Source organism: Pelophylax lessonae, assembly GCF_965119305.1.
Source record: "Pelophylax lessonae genome assembly, chromosome: 5".
NCBI lineage: Eukaryota > Metazoa > Chordata > Amphibia > Anura > Ranidae > Pelophylax > Pelophylax lessonae.
In genome coordinates, this window is record NC_138772.1 from 61,505,119 (window position 1) to 61,520,426 (window position 15,308).

At 42.7% G+C, this 15,308-nt stretch overlaps 1 protein-coding gene across 1 annotated transcript in view; it reads left to right on the plus strand.

Annotated features, from left to right (window-relative positions):
* MINDY3 (MINDY lysine 48 deubiquitinase 3) overlaps positions 1-15,308 on the plus strand; it is a 255,003-nt gene that overhangs the window by 42,464 nt on the left and 197,231 nt on the right. Inside the window, exon 7 of the mRNA XM_082257723.1 lies at positions 12,747-12,861. Within this exon, the coding sequence (XP_082113849.1) occupies positions 12,747-12,861 (115 nt within the window). The remainder of the gene's footprint in view (positions 1-12,746; positions 12,862-15,308) is intronic.

Consider the following 15,308-nt stretch of genomic DNA (forward strand, 5'->3'; position numbering starts at 1 on the left):
AATCCACTGACATGTTCTCCTGAAATGTTAACAGTGTTAGTTCACGGTTCCATTTTTGTGAAGAGGCGATTTCACACTTTAAAGCACCTTCGATGTCTAAATTTGCCAAACCCCAGCCATATAATTTGTATTCCTATTTACACCGCATACCCAAAAATAATAAAAAAAAAAAAATAATTCTTACCTTTCTTGTTACGTTTGAGCAGGTTTATACATAGGACTCTATGGGCAGCTTACATTTTTCAGAATAGCTTGCAGTGTGCAATTAGGAGACAGACTGGGTGATAGTTTAAAGAGGTTGTAAACCTCAGAATTAAAAAAAAAAAATAAAAACGAACACCTCAAAGACAAACACATAATGAGCTAGTGTGCATCGCATACTAGCTCATTATGAAATACTTACCTTAGAACGAAGTGCCGACCACTCACTTCTCTCATGGGTGACATGTTCTGTCGCCCTTCTTCCGGGTTTGCGGCATCCGGCCATCTGATTAGCTGGAGGCGCGATGACGTCATTCCCGCGCATGCGGTCACGGCACAGGGCTCTGAAGGAACGGCACCAGCGGCCGTTCCTTCAGAGCGCATGCACCAGTGATGTCACTGGCTGCATGCAAAGTAAATATTTTCTAAACGGTACATGTTTAGGAGATATTTACAGTACCTATAGGTAAGCCTTATCATAGGCTTACCTGTAGGTACAAGTTGCAGAGGAGGGTTTACTTCCTCTTTAAAGGAATTTGACATTTGTATGTGTGCACGACTCCGAACACAACAAGTGCGTTTTCAGGGCTTTACACCCACATGGATACCAAATTGGGAGCAGCATCCATATCCGTGCAGCTGCTGTGTCCCATTTCACATGAATGGGACTGCCAGCACAGGGATGGCTGGAACACCTGTGAATCCCATGTGGGTAAACATGGCCATGGCATGCATTAATACGCCTATGTGAACGAGGCCTAAGAGACTGCCACTGCAGAGGCCTGTTCTTGCTTTATGAAGATACAGTCCGGAAAGTATTCACAACGCTTCACCTTTTCTACATTTTGTGTTCGACTTCTTTCAAATGGATTCAATTAATTATTTTCCTCACAATTTTACAAACAATACCCCATAATAACCACATGAAAGAAGTTTGCTAATTTATTATACCATAATTTTCACAGCCTTTGCCATGACAAAAAATTGAGCTCAGGTGCATCCTGTTTCCATTAATAATTGTTGAGATGTTTCTATACCTTAATTGGAATCCACCTGTGGTAAATTCAGTTGATTGGACGTGATTTGGAAAGACACACACCTGCTTATATAAAGGCCCCACAGTTAACAGTGCATGTCAGAGCACAAACCAAGCAATGAACTAAAAGGAATTGTTTGTAGACCTCTGAGACAGGATTGTATCGAGCCACAGATCTGGGGAAGGGTACAGAAAAATGTCTGCAGCATTGAAGGTCCCAATGAGCACAATGGTCTCCATTAGGGCTGAACGATAGTCGATGTGATATCGACTATCGTTCTGCGGGCGTGGGCGATATTCATATCACCGAAGACACGATATTTAGCATTAGGCAGGGAGAAGTCGGGACTGCCTAATGCTAAATGCTCTGCCTCTAGTCTCCAGCCTGACCATTACTCCGCCCTGCTCCGCCCATTGTCTCTCCTGTGTGCAACAGTGGCGCGCACGGGGGCGGGATCAGGCTGTAATGTTTGGTAAATAGATTTAATGGAGAGACAATGGGCTGGAGGGGCGGAGTTCCGATCACAGCCGAAAGCAAGGGGAAACTCGTTTCTTTGGGGAAACCGATATCAACACAACAGATGTCATGTCGGGCTTTGTTCTTCTACCTCCTACCACCACTGTGAGTCCAGACTCTGCCTAATCCACACTGTCAGTGTCTTCTGCATTCCACCCAGAGAAATATATATAGTTGAAAACCAAATATCGCAATGTACTTTTTTTCCCAATATCGTGCAGCCCTAGTCTCCATTATCCGTAAATGGAAGAAGTTTGGAACCACCAGGACAATTCCTAGAACTGGCCGCCCAGCCAAACTGAGTAATGGGGGGTGAAGAGCCTTAGTCAGAGAGGTGACCAAGAACCAAATGGGCACTTCTCTGTGGAGAGAACCTTCCAGAAGAACAACCATCTCTGCAGCACTCCACCAATCAGGCCTGTATTGTAGAGTGTCCAGACAGAAGCCACTCGGTAAAAAGCTAACGACAGCCTGCCGGGAGTTTGCCAAAAGGAACCTGAATGACTCTCAGACCATGAGAAAAGTTCTCTGGTCTGATTAAACAAGGATTGAACTCTTTGGCCTAAATAGAAAGCGTCATGTCTGGGGGAAACCAGGCACCGCTCATCACTTGGCCAATACCATCCCTACAGTGAAGTATGGTGGCGGCAGCATCATGCTGTGGGGTTGTTTTTGAGCGTCAGGAACTGGGAGACTAGTCAGTAATAAACACCTGCCCACTACCCCTACCTACAACTGGCCTTCACAGCAAGGAGCACATGGAAGGGCAACGCATGCAAAACAAAACCAGAGAGAATTCCCAGCTCAGCTTGCCAGCCTCAATCTGCGACCAACTGAATTAGTCTAACAGTGTGCGTTAAAAACAGGGGTTTAGTTAGCGCACATTTGCAAATACATGCGTGAGCTGCAGAGCCCCTCCAAATCACCCCAGTATTTCTGCAGTCCTAGCTCTTGTAAATTTATGAGATCTTCCACAGTGGAAGTGCATGCATTCTAATGGATGGATAGAGAGCAGGTAAACCTGGCGGTTGCCCAGCGATCCCAAGATAGAGGGAAAGATGAATGCAGCAATGTACAGGGACATCCTTGATGAAAATCTGCTTCAGAGCGCTCTGGACCTCAGACTGGGGTAAAGGTTCATCTTCCAACAGGACAACGATCCTAAGCACACAGCCAAGATAACAAAGGGGTGGCTACAGGATAACTCTGTGAATGTCCTTGAGTGGCCCAGCCAAAGCCCAGACTTGAAACCAATTAAATATCTCTGGAGAGATCTGAAAATGGCTGTGCACCGATCCCCATCCAACCTGATGGAACTTGAGAGGTCCTTCAAAGAAGAATGGGAGAGACTTCCCAAAAATAGGTGTGCCAAGCTTGTAGCATCATACTCCTAAAGACTTGAGGCTGTAATTGGAGCCAAAGGTGCTTCAACATAGTATTAAAAAAAAAGGCTGTGCATACTTATGTGCATATTTTTTTTATTTTTAAAAATTTGCAAAGATTTCAAACAAAGTTTTTTCACGCTGTCATTATGGGGTGTTGTTTGTAGAATTTTGAGGAAAATAATAATTTAATCCATTTTGGAATAAGGCTGTAACATAACAAAATGTGGAAAAAGTGAAGTTCTGTGAATACTTTCCGGATGCACCGTAGGTGAAGCTAATTTCCCTTTGTGAATGGGGCGTTCTACACAATCCATTCTTTACGCTGTTCTAGACACCCTCCACTCCCTTTACTTAACCACTTGCAACCAGCTGGCGTAATTGTACTGCAGCAGGTTGGCTCTGTTACACAAAACGATATACAAGTACGTAATTTCGTGTAGCAGTTAGTGAAGGCGCGTGCACTGTGGGATCTTATGTTCCTCATATTTAGGAACACCGGTCTCTGTGTTTATTCAGTAAATACAACCCCCACACAGTTACAAAGCACCCCCTAGGTACTCATTTAACCCTTTGATCACCCCCGGTGTTAGTACAGTAACCGTGCATATTTTTTAGCACTGATTACTGTAATAATGTCACTGGTCCCCTCAAAAGTGTCAGGTGTCCGAGATCTGTCCGCTGCAATGTCGCAGTGCCGCTAACCATCGCTGATCGCCGCCAGTACTAGTAAAAACAAAATAAATAAAAATTCCATAAATATATCCCATAGTTTGTAGCTGTGATAACTTTTGCGCAAACCAATCAATATACACTTATTGGGATTTTTTTTAAAAAAAATATGTAGCTGAATGCATATTGGCCTAAAATGATAACTTTTTCTTTTTTTTTTTGTCTGTGTTTTATAGCAGAAAGTAAAAAAAGGGTGTTTTTTCAGAATTGTGGTTCTTTTTTTGTTTATAGCGCAAAAAATAAAAACTGCAGAGGTGATCAAATACCACCAAAAGAAAGCTCTATTTCTGGGGGAAAAAGGACATCAATTTGGGTATAGCGTTGCATGACCGTGCAATTGTCAGTTAAAGTAACGCAGTGCCATATCGCAAAAAATGGCCCGGTCATTAAGGCGGTATAACCTTCAGGTCCAGAAGTGTTTAACCACTTGCCGACCGCCGCCCGACTATATACGGCGGCGGTCAGCCCCTCCCAGGCAAAGTGACGTACCGGTACGTCACTAGCCTGGGAGCCAATAGAGGGCGAGCGCGCTCCCGCCCCCGCTCGTACCCTAAGAAGCCCGCGCGTGTGACCGGCGGACCCGATGTCTGCTGGTCACTCGCAATCGTCGGGTGGAGAAAGAGAAAGGCAGGCGGCTAATGTAAACAAAGTCGTCTGTCACTCTCCCCTGTGTAAAAGCACAGATCATACGGTCCTGCTATGTAGGACCGTTGATCTGTGCTGTTACACACACAGCCACATCCAATCACAGTTAGCACGCCCCTAGGGACACACTTAACCCCTCCATCTCCAATAAAGTTAACCCCTTCCCTCCCAGTGTCATTTTTACAGTAACAGTGCATATGTATAGCACTGATTACTGTAGTAATGTCACTGGTACCCCCAAAAGTGTCAAAAATGTCAGTCAAGGGTCCAATCTGTCCGCCGCAATGTCGCAGTCCCGCAAAAAAAATCGCAGATCGCCGCCATTACTCGTTAAAAAAAAACAAACAAACAATAAAAATGACAAAAATCTTTCCCTTAGTTAGTAAACGCAATAACTTTTGCGCAAACCAATCAAAATACGCTTTTTGCGTTTTTTTTTTTTTTTACCAAACATATGTAGCAGAAAACAAATTGGCCTAAAATGTTAAAAAATTTTGATTTTTACATTTTTTTTTGGGGGGGAATTTCATATGAAAAAATGTGAAAAATATTGTTATTTTTGCAAAATTGTCGCTCTTTTTTGTTTATAGCGCATGATCAAAAAATCGCACAGGTGATCAAATACCACCAAAAGAAAGCTCTGTTTGTGGGAAAAAAAGTACGTCAATTTCTTTTGGGTACAGCGTCACACGACCGCGCAATTGTCCGTTAAAGTCACGCAGTGCCGAATCGCAAAATAGACCCTGGTCAGGAAGGGGGTAAAATCTTCCGGGGCTTAAGTGGTTAAAGAGAAACTTTAGTTAAACTTTATACATTTTGGAAAATTACTAGCAACATGGAAATATGTCAGCTATGATATTAATCCCTTAATAATAGCATGATCTGCCTTTTTCATATGCAAGTAGGCTGGAAGAGCACCACATCTTTTTGTGCGGGCAGCTGAAGCCAGCGCCCTTTAATTTCCTGGTCTTTTTGCTGCATCTCTGCCTTCTATAATGGCAAATCTCGTGCACACGCAGTGCGACTGCTAGCACCACACGCATGCATGAAATTTGCCATTGTGGAAGGTGAAGCGGTTGTTCCATGTGGTTATACACATGTAGCCCCCTCCTAGATAGGTGCTAGGCAGGGAGAATAGTTTGCTCTGCCTGCTTAACAGGGGAGTAGCAGGTAAATCATAGTCAGCTCCATCTGCTTATCAGGGGAGCCTGATCTATAAGTTTTGGCTGTGTCATGTGTCCATGTGTGATTCATCTGGTCTGAGGGAGTGTCCCCACTGTGTCCAATAGGGGAGCCTGTTGGACAGTGGATGAAACCCAGCCAGTGACACACTGGCTTTTATGACTATCCCAGTGGGTTGGCACAAACAGTGGTGCATCTTGGGATGTGTTATAAAAGCCAAGGGCACATGTGACAGGGTGTCTTTGGGCGGGAAGCCAGGTCCCAGGAGGAGAGCAACGGCTGTCTTTCCTCCTGTCTGTTGTGGAAGGTGGTCACAGGCAGTCGGCCTAGTGAGCCAAGAGTGTGGTGCTGAGCCAGGAGGTCCAGGAAGCTGACAAGTGGCGTTAGAGGCAGAAGCAACCTTGGGAAAAACAGTGTCCGTGAGTACCAGGAAGCTTGCCAGGGGTCTGCCCAGGAAAGGGGACTGCTCCAGTAGAGAATCTGGACTTTAAAGCAAGTATCTCCGATATCAATGGGACTTGAGGATTCTACCTCATTAGCCTACGCGATTGACTTGGGATAAAGAGCGCAACTACAAAAAAAAGCTATTTAGGTTTAGAAGAATTGCATATTTTTTTAATTCCATTTCTGTTAAAGGAGGGGAAGACCATTAAAATAGATCCAAGCTGTAAAAAAGACTGAAGGTTCACTTTAAATGTGTATGCAATCTACATAGTTGATGGTAAATCTAAAGAAAATTGAATAAGAAAATTGTATTGTGTATGGCCAGCTTAAAGCTAATTCTAGGACCAGAGGGTCCCTCCATCCTAGACAGGTTAATTTAATAGCATAAATCCAGCAAAAATAATAATTTTAGGATTTTGCTTTTTGGAGTTCTGCTTTAAACCCTTTGATAAATATGTCCCAGAGCATCATTTAAATGTACTGCGGGTCTAAAATTTTTTTTTATATTATTCTAGTCATAGCTGAGCTTTGCATGCTTCATTTGGAGTTTGTTTAATGGTCAGCTGCATGAAATGTATTCTTCACATCTGCACATCATTATGCCCTATAAATTAACCTTGTCAATAATGACTTGTTTTCCCATCTAGGAGATTCAATTGCATATATTTATTTTCTCCTAAATGAGCCATTCATGGCATTCTTGGTTTGGGGTGATTAGGAAGGAATGTGTACACATTTTACTTATAGACCTCCATAGCCGAGGCATTTCACAGCGGGGTTGATGTTTATCAAGCTCTGATATCGAGCACACTGAGAATATAAATGGCAGAAGTGTAGATAAATAGTAGACAAATCGTCTCAGACGTGGTTCATCTGGGTTTTGATTCCTGAAATTTTTATTCATTTTTCTTAGAATTTTTAACCAATTAAGCTCTCATACCTGTATAATTCCTTATGGACCAGAGCACGTTTTACATTTTTCCCATGGGCCTTTTGATTCAGCAACAATGTTAAGATAACTTAATAAAAAAGCCCGGGTCTTCTATTAATTTTGGCTACAAAAAATGCATTAGGGCTTATTTTTGAGGGATGTCTTATTTGTCCCCTGTCTTCTCTCCCCCTCTCCCTCATTGTCAGCTCAAGGGTCAGCATCTCCCTAATCCCCTAAAATAAAATCTAGTTAAAGTCCTTGTAAAATCCTGTAATGTCCACTGTGTGTCTTTATGTAACAATGTAGAAAATACTTTTTTTACAGCGTCGCTGGGCGCTCACATGACCCATCGGAGTTTTTCTTTCCCTCTCCGAGCTCTGCCGAGGGAGATGCCGAGATCCCTGTTGACGTCAGCCTTGTTCCGAGCACTGCAGAGGGAGGGTGCGCTGATGTCAGCTGGGAGGTAAGGAGTAGAGCTCCGACGGGTTACGTGAGCGCCCAGCAGTGTTGTAAATCAGGTATTTTGTACAATTGTGTTACATAAAGACACACACTGGACAACATATAATCCTTTTACAGCGTGGATTACATGATTTTACAAAGACTTTAACCAGAGTGTATTTTCGGGGTAGGGCTTCTATTGCAGCTATCCTAGAAGACTGAGATACAGTTGTACTCAAAAGTTTACATACCCTGGCAGAATTTATGATTTGTTGGCCATTTTTCAGAGAAAATGAATAATACAAAAACTTTTCTTTCACTCATGGTCAGTGTTTGGCTGAAGCCATTTATTATCAATCAACTGTGTTTACTCTTTTAAATCATAATGACAACAGAAACTACCCAAATGACTCTGATCAAAAGTTTACATACCCCAGTTCTTAATACCATGTATTGCTCCCTTTAACATCAATGACAGCTTGAAGTCTTTTGTGGTATTTGTGGATGAGGCTCTTTATCTTCTCAGATGGTAAAGCTGCCCATTCTGTCAGGCAAAAAGCCTCCAGTTCCTGTAAATTCTTAGGCTGTCTTGCATGCATGTTTGAGATCTCCCCAGAGTGATTCAATGATAATGAGGTCAGGAGACTGAGATGGCCGCTCCAGAACCTTCACTTTATTCTACTGTAGCCAATGACAGGTCGACTTGGCCTTGTGTTTAGGATCATTGTCATGTTGGAAAGTCCAAGTACGTCCCATGCGCAGCTTCTGGGCTGATGAATGCAAATTTTCCTCCAGTATTTTTTGATAACATTCTGCATTCATCTTGCCATCAATTCTGACCAAATTTCCTGTGCCTTTGTAGCTCACACATCCTCAAAACATCAGCGATCCACCTCCGTGTTTCACAGTAGGAATAGTGTACTTTTCATCATAGGCCTTGTTGACTCCTTTCCAAATGTAGCGTTTATGGTTGTGGCCAAAAAGCTCAATTTTGGTCTCATCCCTCCGAATGACTTTGTGGCAGAAGGTTTGTGGCTTGTCTCTGTGCTGTTTGGCGTATTGTAAGCGGGATACTTTGTGACACTTGGGTAGTAATGGCTTTCTGCTGGCGACTCAACCATGCACCCATCTTTCTTCAAGTGCCTCCTTATTGTCCATCTTGAAACAGCCACACCACATGTTTTCAGAGAGTCCTGTATTTCACCTGAAGTTATTTGTGGGTTTTTCTTTGCATCCCGAACAATTTTCCTGGCAGTTGTGGCTGAAATTATAGTTGGTCTACCTGACAGTGGTTTGGTTTCAACAGAACCCCTCATTTTCCACTTCTTGATTAGAGTTTGGACACTGCTGATTGGCATTCTCAATTCCTTGGCTATTTTTGTATCCCTTTCCTGTTCTATACAGTTCAGCTACCTTTTCCTGCAGATCCTTTGACAAATCCTTTGCTTTCCCCATGACTCAGAATCCAGAAACGTCAGTGCAGCACTGGATGAAAGATGCAAGGGTCTGTCAGGAGTCCAGAAACTCATTGACCTTTTATGCACACACACTAATTACAAGCAAACAGATCACAGATGATGATGGTTACCTTTTAATAGCCACCTTTGTGTCAACTTGTGTGCATGTTATCGGGCCAAAATCACCAGGGTATGTAAACTTTTGATCAGAGTCATTTGGGTAGTTTCTGTTGTCATTATGATTTAAAAAGAGTAAATACAGTTGATTGAAAACAAATGGCCAAACACTAACCAAGAGTGAAATAAAAGTTTTTGTGTTATTAATATTCTTGGAAAAATGGCCAAGAAATCATAAATTCTGCCAGGGTATGTAAACTTATGAGCACAACTGGAGGTCTTATATTTTTGGACATACTAGGCTTTCTTTGGGTTACACTGTCTTGCAAACATGATATTATGCAATCCTTAAACTAAAAAATGATTCTGGTGCAAAGCATTTTGCACTTTTTTTTTTTTTAATGCAGAAAAAAACAGAATGCAAAAAAAGTTACAACCGTTAAATAAAATTTAGAAAAACATATTCATTAGGAATATAAATATGTTTAAAGGCTAAAGGAGGAAGAAGGAGTTAATTGGGGCTGATTAGTAAACTAAGGGTTAAAAAAAAAACTGTTTTTTTTATTTATTTAACGTTTTGTAAGTTTTATAAAAAACAAAACATACAAAAAAAGAAAGTGAAAAAAACAAATGCTGTAAAATGGACAGCAGCATCGCAATTTTGAACAATGCTGGCATACACAACAGCTTAAGAGATATGAATAATCCAAATGCAGTCTCTGCTTAATCAAAATTATATCTATTGCGCTAAGCTGATTATCCCAGTAATATGCAGTGCACTACACCTTTCGTAAGTTTACACAAAATAAGAAACCCATTTTAATTAAAAAAAAAAACCCCATGAAACAATTCAACCTCAAAGATCACATAAGTTCTGTAGTCCTTTGCTGTCAGCACTCTGTCCCCTTCCCCTCCTCTTGTGAGCTGCTTTATCTTTACACTAGACACTAAGCCCGTTAAATTAACGGGCGCTAGAACATATGTGGTCAAACATTATGCGCAGAGCTGACTGAGCGGCTCTCGCTAATCTTTTTTTTTTTCTTACAACGCGAGAGCCGCATGACGTAGCCAGCTCTGCGCATAGCGTCCCTGTTACCCTAGCAACATCGGGGACAGAGCTGACTGAGCGGCTCTCGCGTGCGAGCGCGTGCCCGCGCACACCCGCCGTTTCAACATTTTCGCCCGGCCGCCCGAAGTCTCTGCGCTCCAAGTCCCAACGGCTGTCTGTGGGGCACATGCGCAGTAGCGCAATCCCACGGACACAGGGACTGGACGCAGAGACACTTGTACTTTATATAGTAAGATTACAGTTTAGAAGGCCAGCAGGCAGCAGTCACTGCTGGGATGGGGGAGCAGCATGAGCTGACCTACTGAGATGAAAGGAAAGGTGCTTTCTGCTGTGAATTTTAAGGATGAATGCGTAAATATATGAACGTTTATAAGTTTACTTTTAATATGCTTTCCATTCAAAACAAAAATGTAACTTGTAGATGTAGACATTTAAAGGATGAATTGCTCCCCAGTGCCCGCAGCTACAGAGGTTAGCGAGTGCTTATTTTAAAGCTTATTTACTCTTTACTAAAAATATGTAAATATTGGCTTTAAATCCATAGGCTGGGCACATTTCTACTTGAGAAATTCTTTCAATTTAGAACTAAAAATGTAACCTGTAAATATTGACATGGAGCACAGTTTACCTGGTAAGTTCTTCAGTTCTCCATGCAGCCTATACCTGACCAAGATTACCAAGCAGCTCTGGAAAAAGGATTATTGCCAACCAGACAAGTTGGCTAAATGTACAGAATATTAGTTGTTGTTTGATTGTGATAGTAGATATAGGAAGCAAGCAGACAAGTTACACGCATAGGTTTTAGTATATACACTGCGAGTGACCCCGCGAGATGCTTCCTTGATTCCCCCTGCAAGTATCTGGAGTCAGAGTTGCCTCTTTTGCTGCTCTTTGATGTCACTACTGATTTGAAATAATTGACTTAGCCATGGGAGTTTTAACCAAAACGATTGTATGGCTGAACCCACTTTGTATTAAGAGCAAGTTGGCTTAAAATTAAACTATATACAGGATCAGCACGGGGGCCAATAAGAACCTATATACTGGATCTATAGGAGGGCAGTAAGACCTTTTGTACAAAATCACTGGGGGTAGGGCAGTAGGAACCTATATATATCAGTTGGAGACCAGTGTTACCTATCTACAGGATTAGTAGGATGACAGTGGGAACCTATATAAAGTATCTGTAGGAGGGCAGTAGGAACCTATATACAGGATCCGAAGGATAGCAGTAGGACCCATATATAGGATCTGTATGTAAAGGGTCAGTGGAAGGGAAAGCGGGAACCTATATACAGAGTCAGTAGAAGGGCACGGGGAACCTATATAGGATCTATATAGGGGGAGTAGGAACCTATAGACCTGATTTGTAGGAGGACAGTTAAAACCTATATAAAGGATCAGTAGGAGGGCAGTAGAAACCTATTTAAAGGGTCATTAGAAACCCTTTACGAATGATCTGTAGGACAGTAGGAGTGCACTGGGGTCCTATATGCAGAATCCATAAGGGCATTAGGAACCTATATACAGGATCAGTAGGAGGGTGGCTTTAATGGAACTAAGGAAAGCTACTTGAAAGAGAGACATCTTCAAAATTACAGTTGTCCAGTTGAATGTAACTAATTGCCAATGGGTATCCAATGATCTTGATAAATGAGAACCTTCACTGACAAATATCTGGATAAAATAACTATCCTGCCCAACAGATCGGTAGTGCGTGTTGTTTGCATTGTAAAGCTGGCGATACAGTAGTAGATTTTCAAACTAATATTTGTACATTATCAATAAATGTAATGACTTGACGAATATCGTTTAAAAGTACATCAAATGTTTTTGTTTTTAAAGGAGAAGTATAACCCAAGCTCGTTTGGCTGTACGTCTCCTGCAGGTCACAGGAGTGCAGTCCGTTCTGCACTCCTGTGACCTGTTTTCAGCTGACAGCTGGCTAAAGTCCACTGTCGGCTCACATCACTCAGCAGATCTAGGCTTGGGAAAGATCCCGACCTGAGCCAGCCCCTCCTGCCCCCCCCCCCCCCTCCACAGCCCAGCGCTCCAGTGGGCACTGAAGGGGAGAGCAGAGAGCTGGTGACTGACAGTCACAGCTCTCTGCTCAGGGCGAAGGGGAGAACTGAGTGATCAGTGATGTTTCATCGCTCCGCTCTCACTGCAGAGCCTGCAGGAGACAGATGCAGCTATGGATTGATGGCACATCCACCTAGGTGAGTATAAATGTTTGTTTTTGTTTTTTAAGTTCATACTTTTCTTTTAACATTCTATTTTGGGGTGGATGCATTTTTCTGAATGAAAACCACAAACACTGTTAGAAATTCATTTGTTCCAAATTTTTCTAACTTGCCCTTTGAAATTTTCTAGTCACTGTGTTCAAAAAGGAACCTCAATATGACCCCATTCACAATTAGAAAATTGAACGAATGTCCTTTAAAACGAAACATTTTGAGCAAAATTCTACTAGTGTGTGGCCTGCTTAGGGTTCCATTTTTAGTTTTGACTGAAGTTTACCTGTAAATGTTAAAATTATGTCAAAAACATGCAATGTCTGCTTGAACAACATGTCTCCTTACATTTTCCCAGAAAAAGAACTTTTCGAAATTTTAGTGAGCTGAAGGGAGCTTTATGGGAAGAATATTTAACTTGGCGGAGCAAGTTTGGTGTGCTGCTGTTCCTGTACTCCGTCATTCTCACCAAGGTAGGGTTCAACATTTACTTATATCTGTATGCAGGTTTTCTCAAAGTAAAGATTCTATGTGACCTGTAGTCAGTTATATTCTTCTTTTATTTACTGTTTTACATCTGCTTACTATGGGTTATAATGCCAACTTTCAAGAAACAAAAACTTTTTTATGTGTGCACACCTCTGTGTCCTGGTCAGTTACATGTTTATTCAACTAGCAAGTGGTATCAGACGTTAAACCTGTCGTAATAAATTATTTGATCTCGTCTCGTACCTCAATCTAGTCTCTTTAAAACCATAGAGGAAAAAAAAGAGCAGTAAACAGAAAAAGTAGGAAAATTCACTGCCAACCACGCTACAGGAGGTTGTTTAATTCATCAGCACCCATAGATCTCTACTATATAGTAGCGATCTACCGATCTCTTTTTTTCATTGCCGATATCGATTTTTTTTTTTTTTTTATTTGACCGGTACTGTTGTGGAGGGATCTGGGGGACCCCAAACCCCTCCTCTGCACTTAAAAGCATTCAAAACGCCAAGTTTGGCTGTTTTGAATGCGTCATTTTTTTAAATCTGGTGCCAGTAGCTGAAAGTGATGTTATGACATCACTTCCGGGTTTTTGCATGGAGACCCGATCAGAGCTGAATGCAGCTTTGATTGGGTCTTTGGCGGCCATGCAGGCTGGCAGGACGGGAGACCCGGGCTAGCCACAGAAGGCGGCAGGAGGGGGGGGGGGGGGACGTCCCTTCCCGCTCCTTGTAATGATAGCTGAGCGGCTTCTCAGCATCAGTTATCATTACAAGAAAGCCGACCGTCGGCTATGGACGCCGGTACCGGGGTGATGCCTCTAGCTGCAGGCATCACTCCGGTACAAGCACTTCCTGAAATATCGGCAATATCGGTAGCCTACGGGGCCGATTCCGATATATCGGAGAAAGTGCAGACCGGCCCTCGATACATCGGCTTTGCCGATAATCCGTCGATCCCTACTATATAGTAGGGATACACTAGTATATTACAACAGGTTAAGCATATCTGGCAAAAAAGGCATGCTTCATGATTTTTTTATTTTTAATTTATAGCAAATCTGTACTTTGCCCATCCTGGACGATGTAACAGATTATCTTTACAGGATGCAGTGTCAGAAGCATTCCATTCACACCTTTGCTTTGCTGATCCTCTTTTGTAACCAGAATAAATGCATGGTACTTGCAGGTATGGGGGAACATGTAAGGCTCCACTGCTCTATAATAACAAATACCTAAGCAGCCATTTTCCTGGCCTGCGTGCTGTCTTGTGGGAGCAGGGAAGCCTGCATTACCATGTACCAAGTGCTGAAACTGATACTGCAGTGGAGTTGTAGGATCTGGCTGTTCTTTGCCACAGGGGTCAATTACAAAACTGGCTGCATGGACTTAAAAATCTTTTTCCTGGTAAGAGAGTTCCTATTTTTATATTTTAAAAGTAATACTAAAGGAAACATTTTCTTATTAAAACAGCAAACATGTCATACTTACCTGCTCTGTGTAATGGTTTTGCACAGAGCAGCCCCGATCCTCCTCTTCTCAGGTCCCTTGCCGGTGCTATGAGGAAGGCTTAGGCCAAAACGCGTTAGCATTTCCAATATGTAATAACTGCTTCAGTGCAGAATAAAATTTCATGAGAAGGAGCGATTGTGCGCTGGCTTTTGATTTCTATGGATTCATGTTGGACGGGATAGCCAGAGCACCGACTCACAGCCCATCATCCTTTTATTGCAGTAGAGCTTGGGTGAGTTCCTATAATTCCCCTGCTGGTGTTCCTGGCTTGCACACGTGTGTTTGCTCCTGTGCCCCGCTCTGTGTCCCTAAGGCACCTTTAACATTTATGCAGCTTGTCCTTGGGACTGCAAAGCTTCTACTCTTGTGCACATTGCTGGATTGAGATCAGACTCAGGAAAGTATTGGGGGGGGTGGGGGGGTGGGGAGCTGCGCACAGAAGATTTTTTACCTTCATAGAATGCTTCTTCCGGTCTGTCAGCATTTTTTTTTTTTTTTTCCTGAACATACACTGAGGCATGCTCGCAGGTCAGTTTGAAGTTGGTATAATTCTGTGCCGGTATGAAGTATTTCACATGCGCATGCAAGTTATTTTATCCCAGCCTGACCAATAAAGATGGCCCAAGACTCTGAATCCATAAGATTGGATGAAGAAGGAAACTCCATTGATGGGGAGGCAGTGCTGGAGGGGATCGATTTGCTACATAATGCCCCGTACACACGTGCAGATTGTCGGCCGAAAAGATCCGGCCGGCGACCGATCGGCCAATTTTCGGCTTGTTAGTATGATGCTTCCGACAGCCGACAGCGCACTTTCGGCCGAACAGAATCTGTCGTGCAAGCATTAAAATTTTTGTATGCCGACACCAGAACGGCCGATTGTTCGCCAGTCAGTACAGATTTCGGCCGACAGACAGCAGATT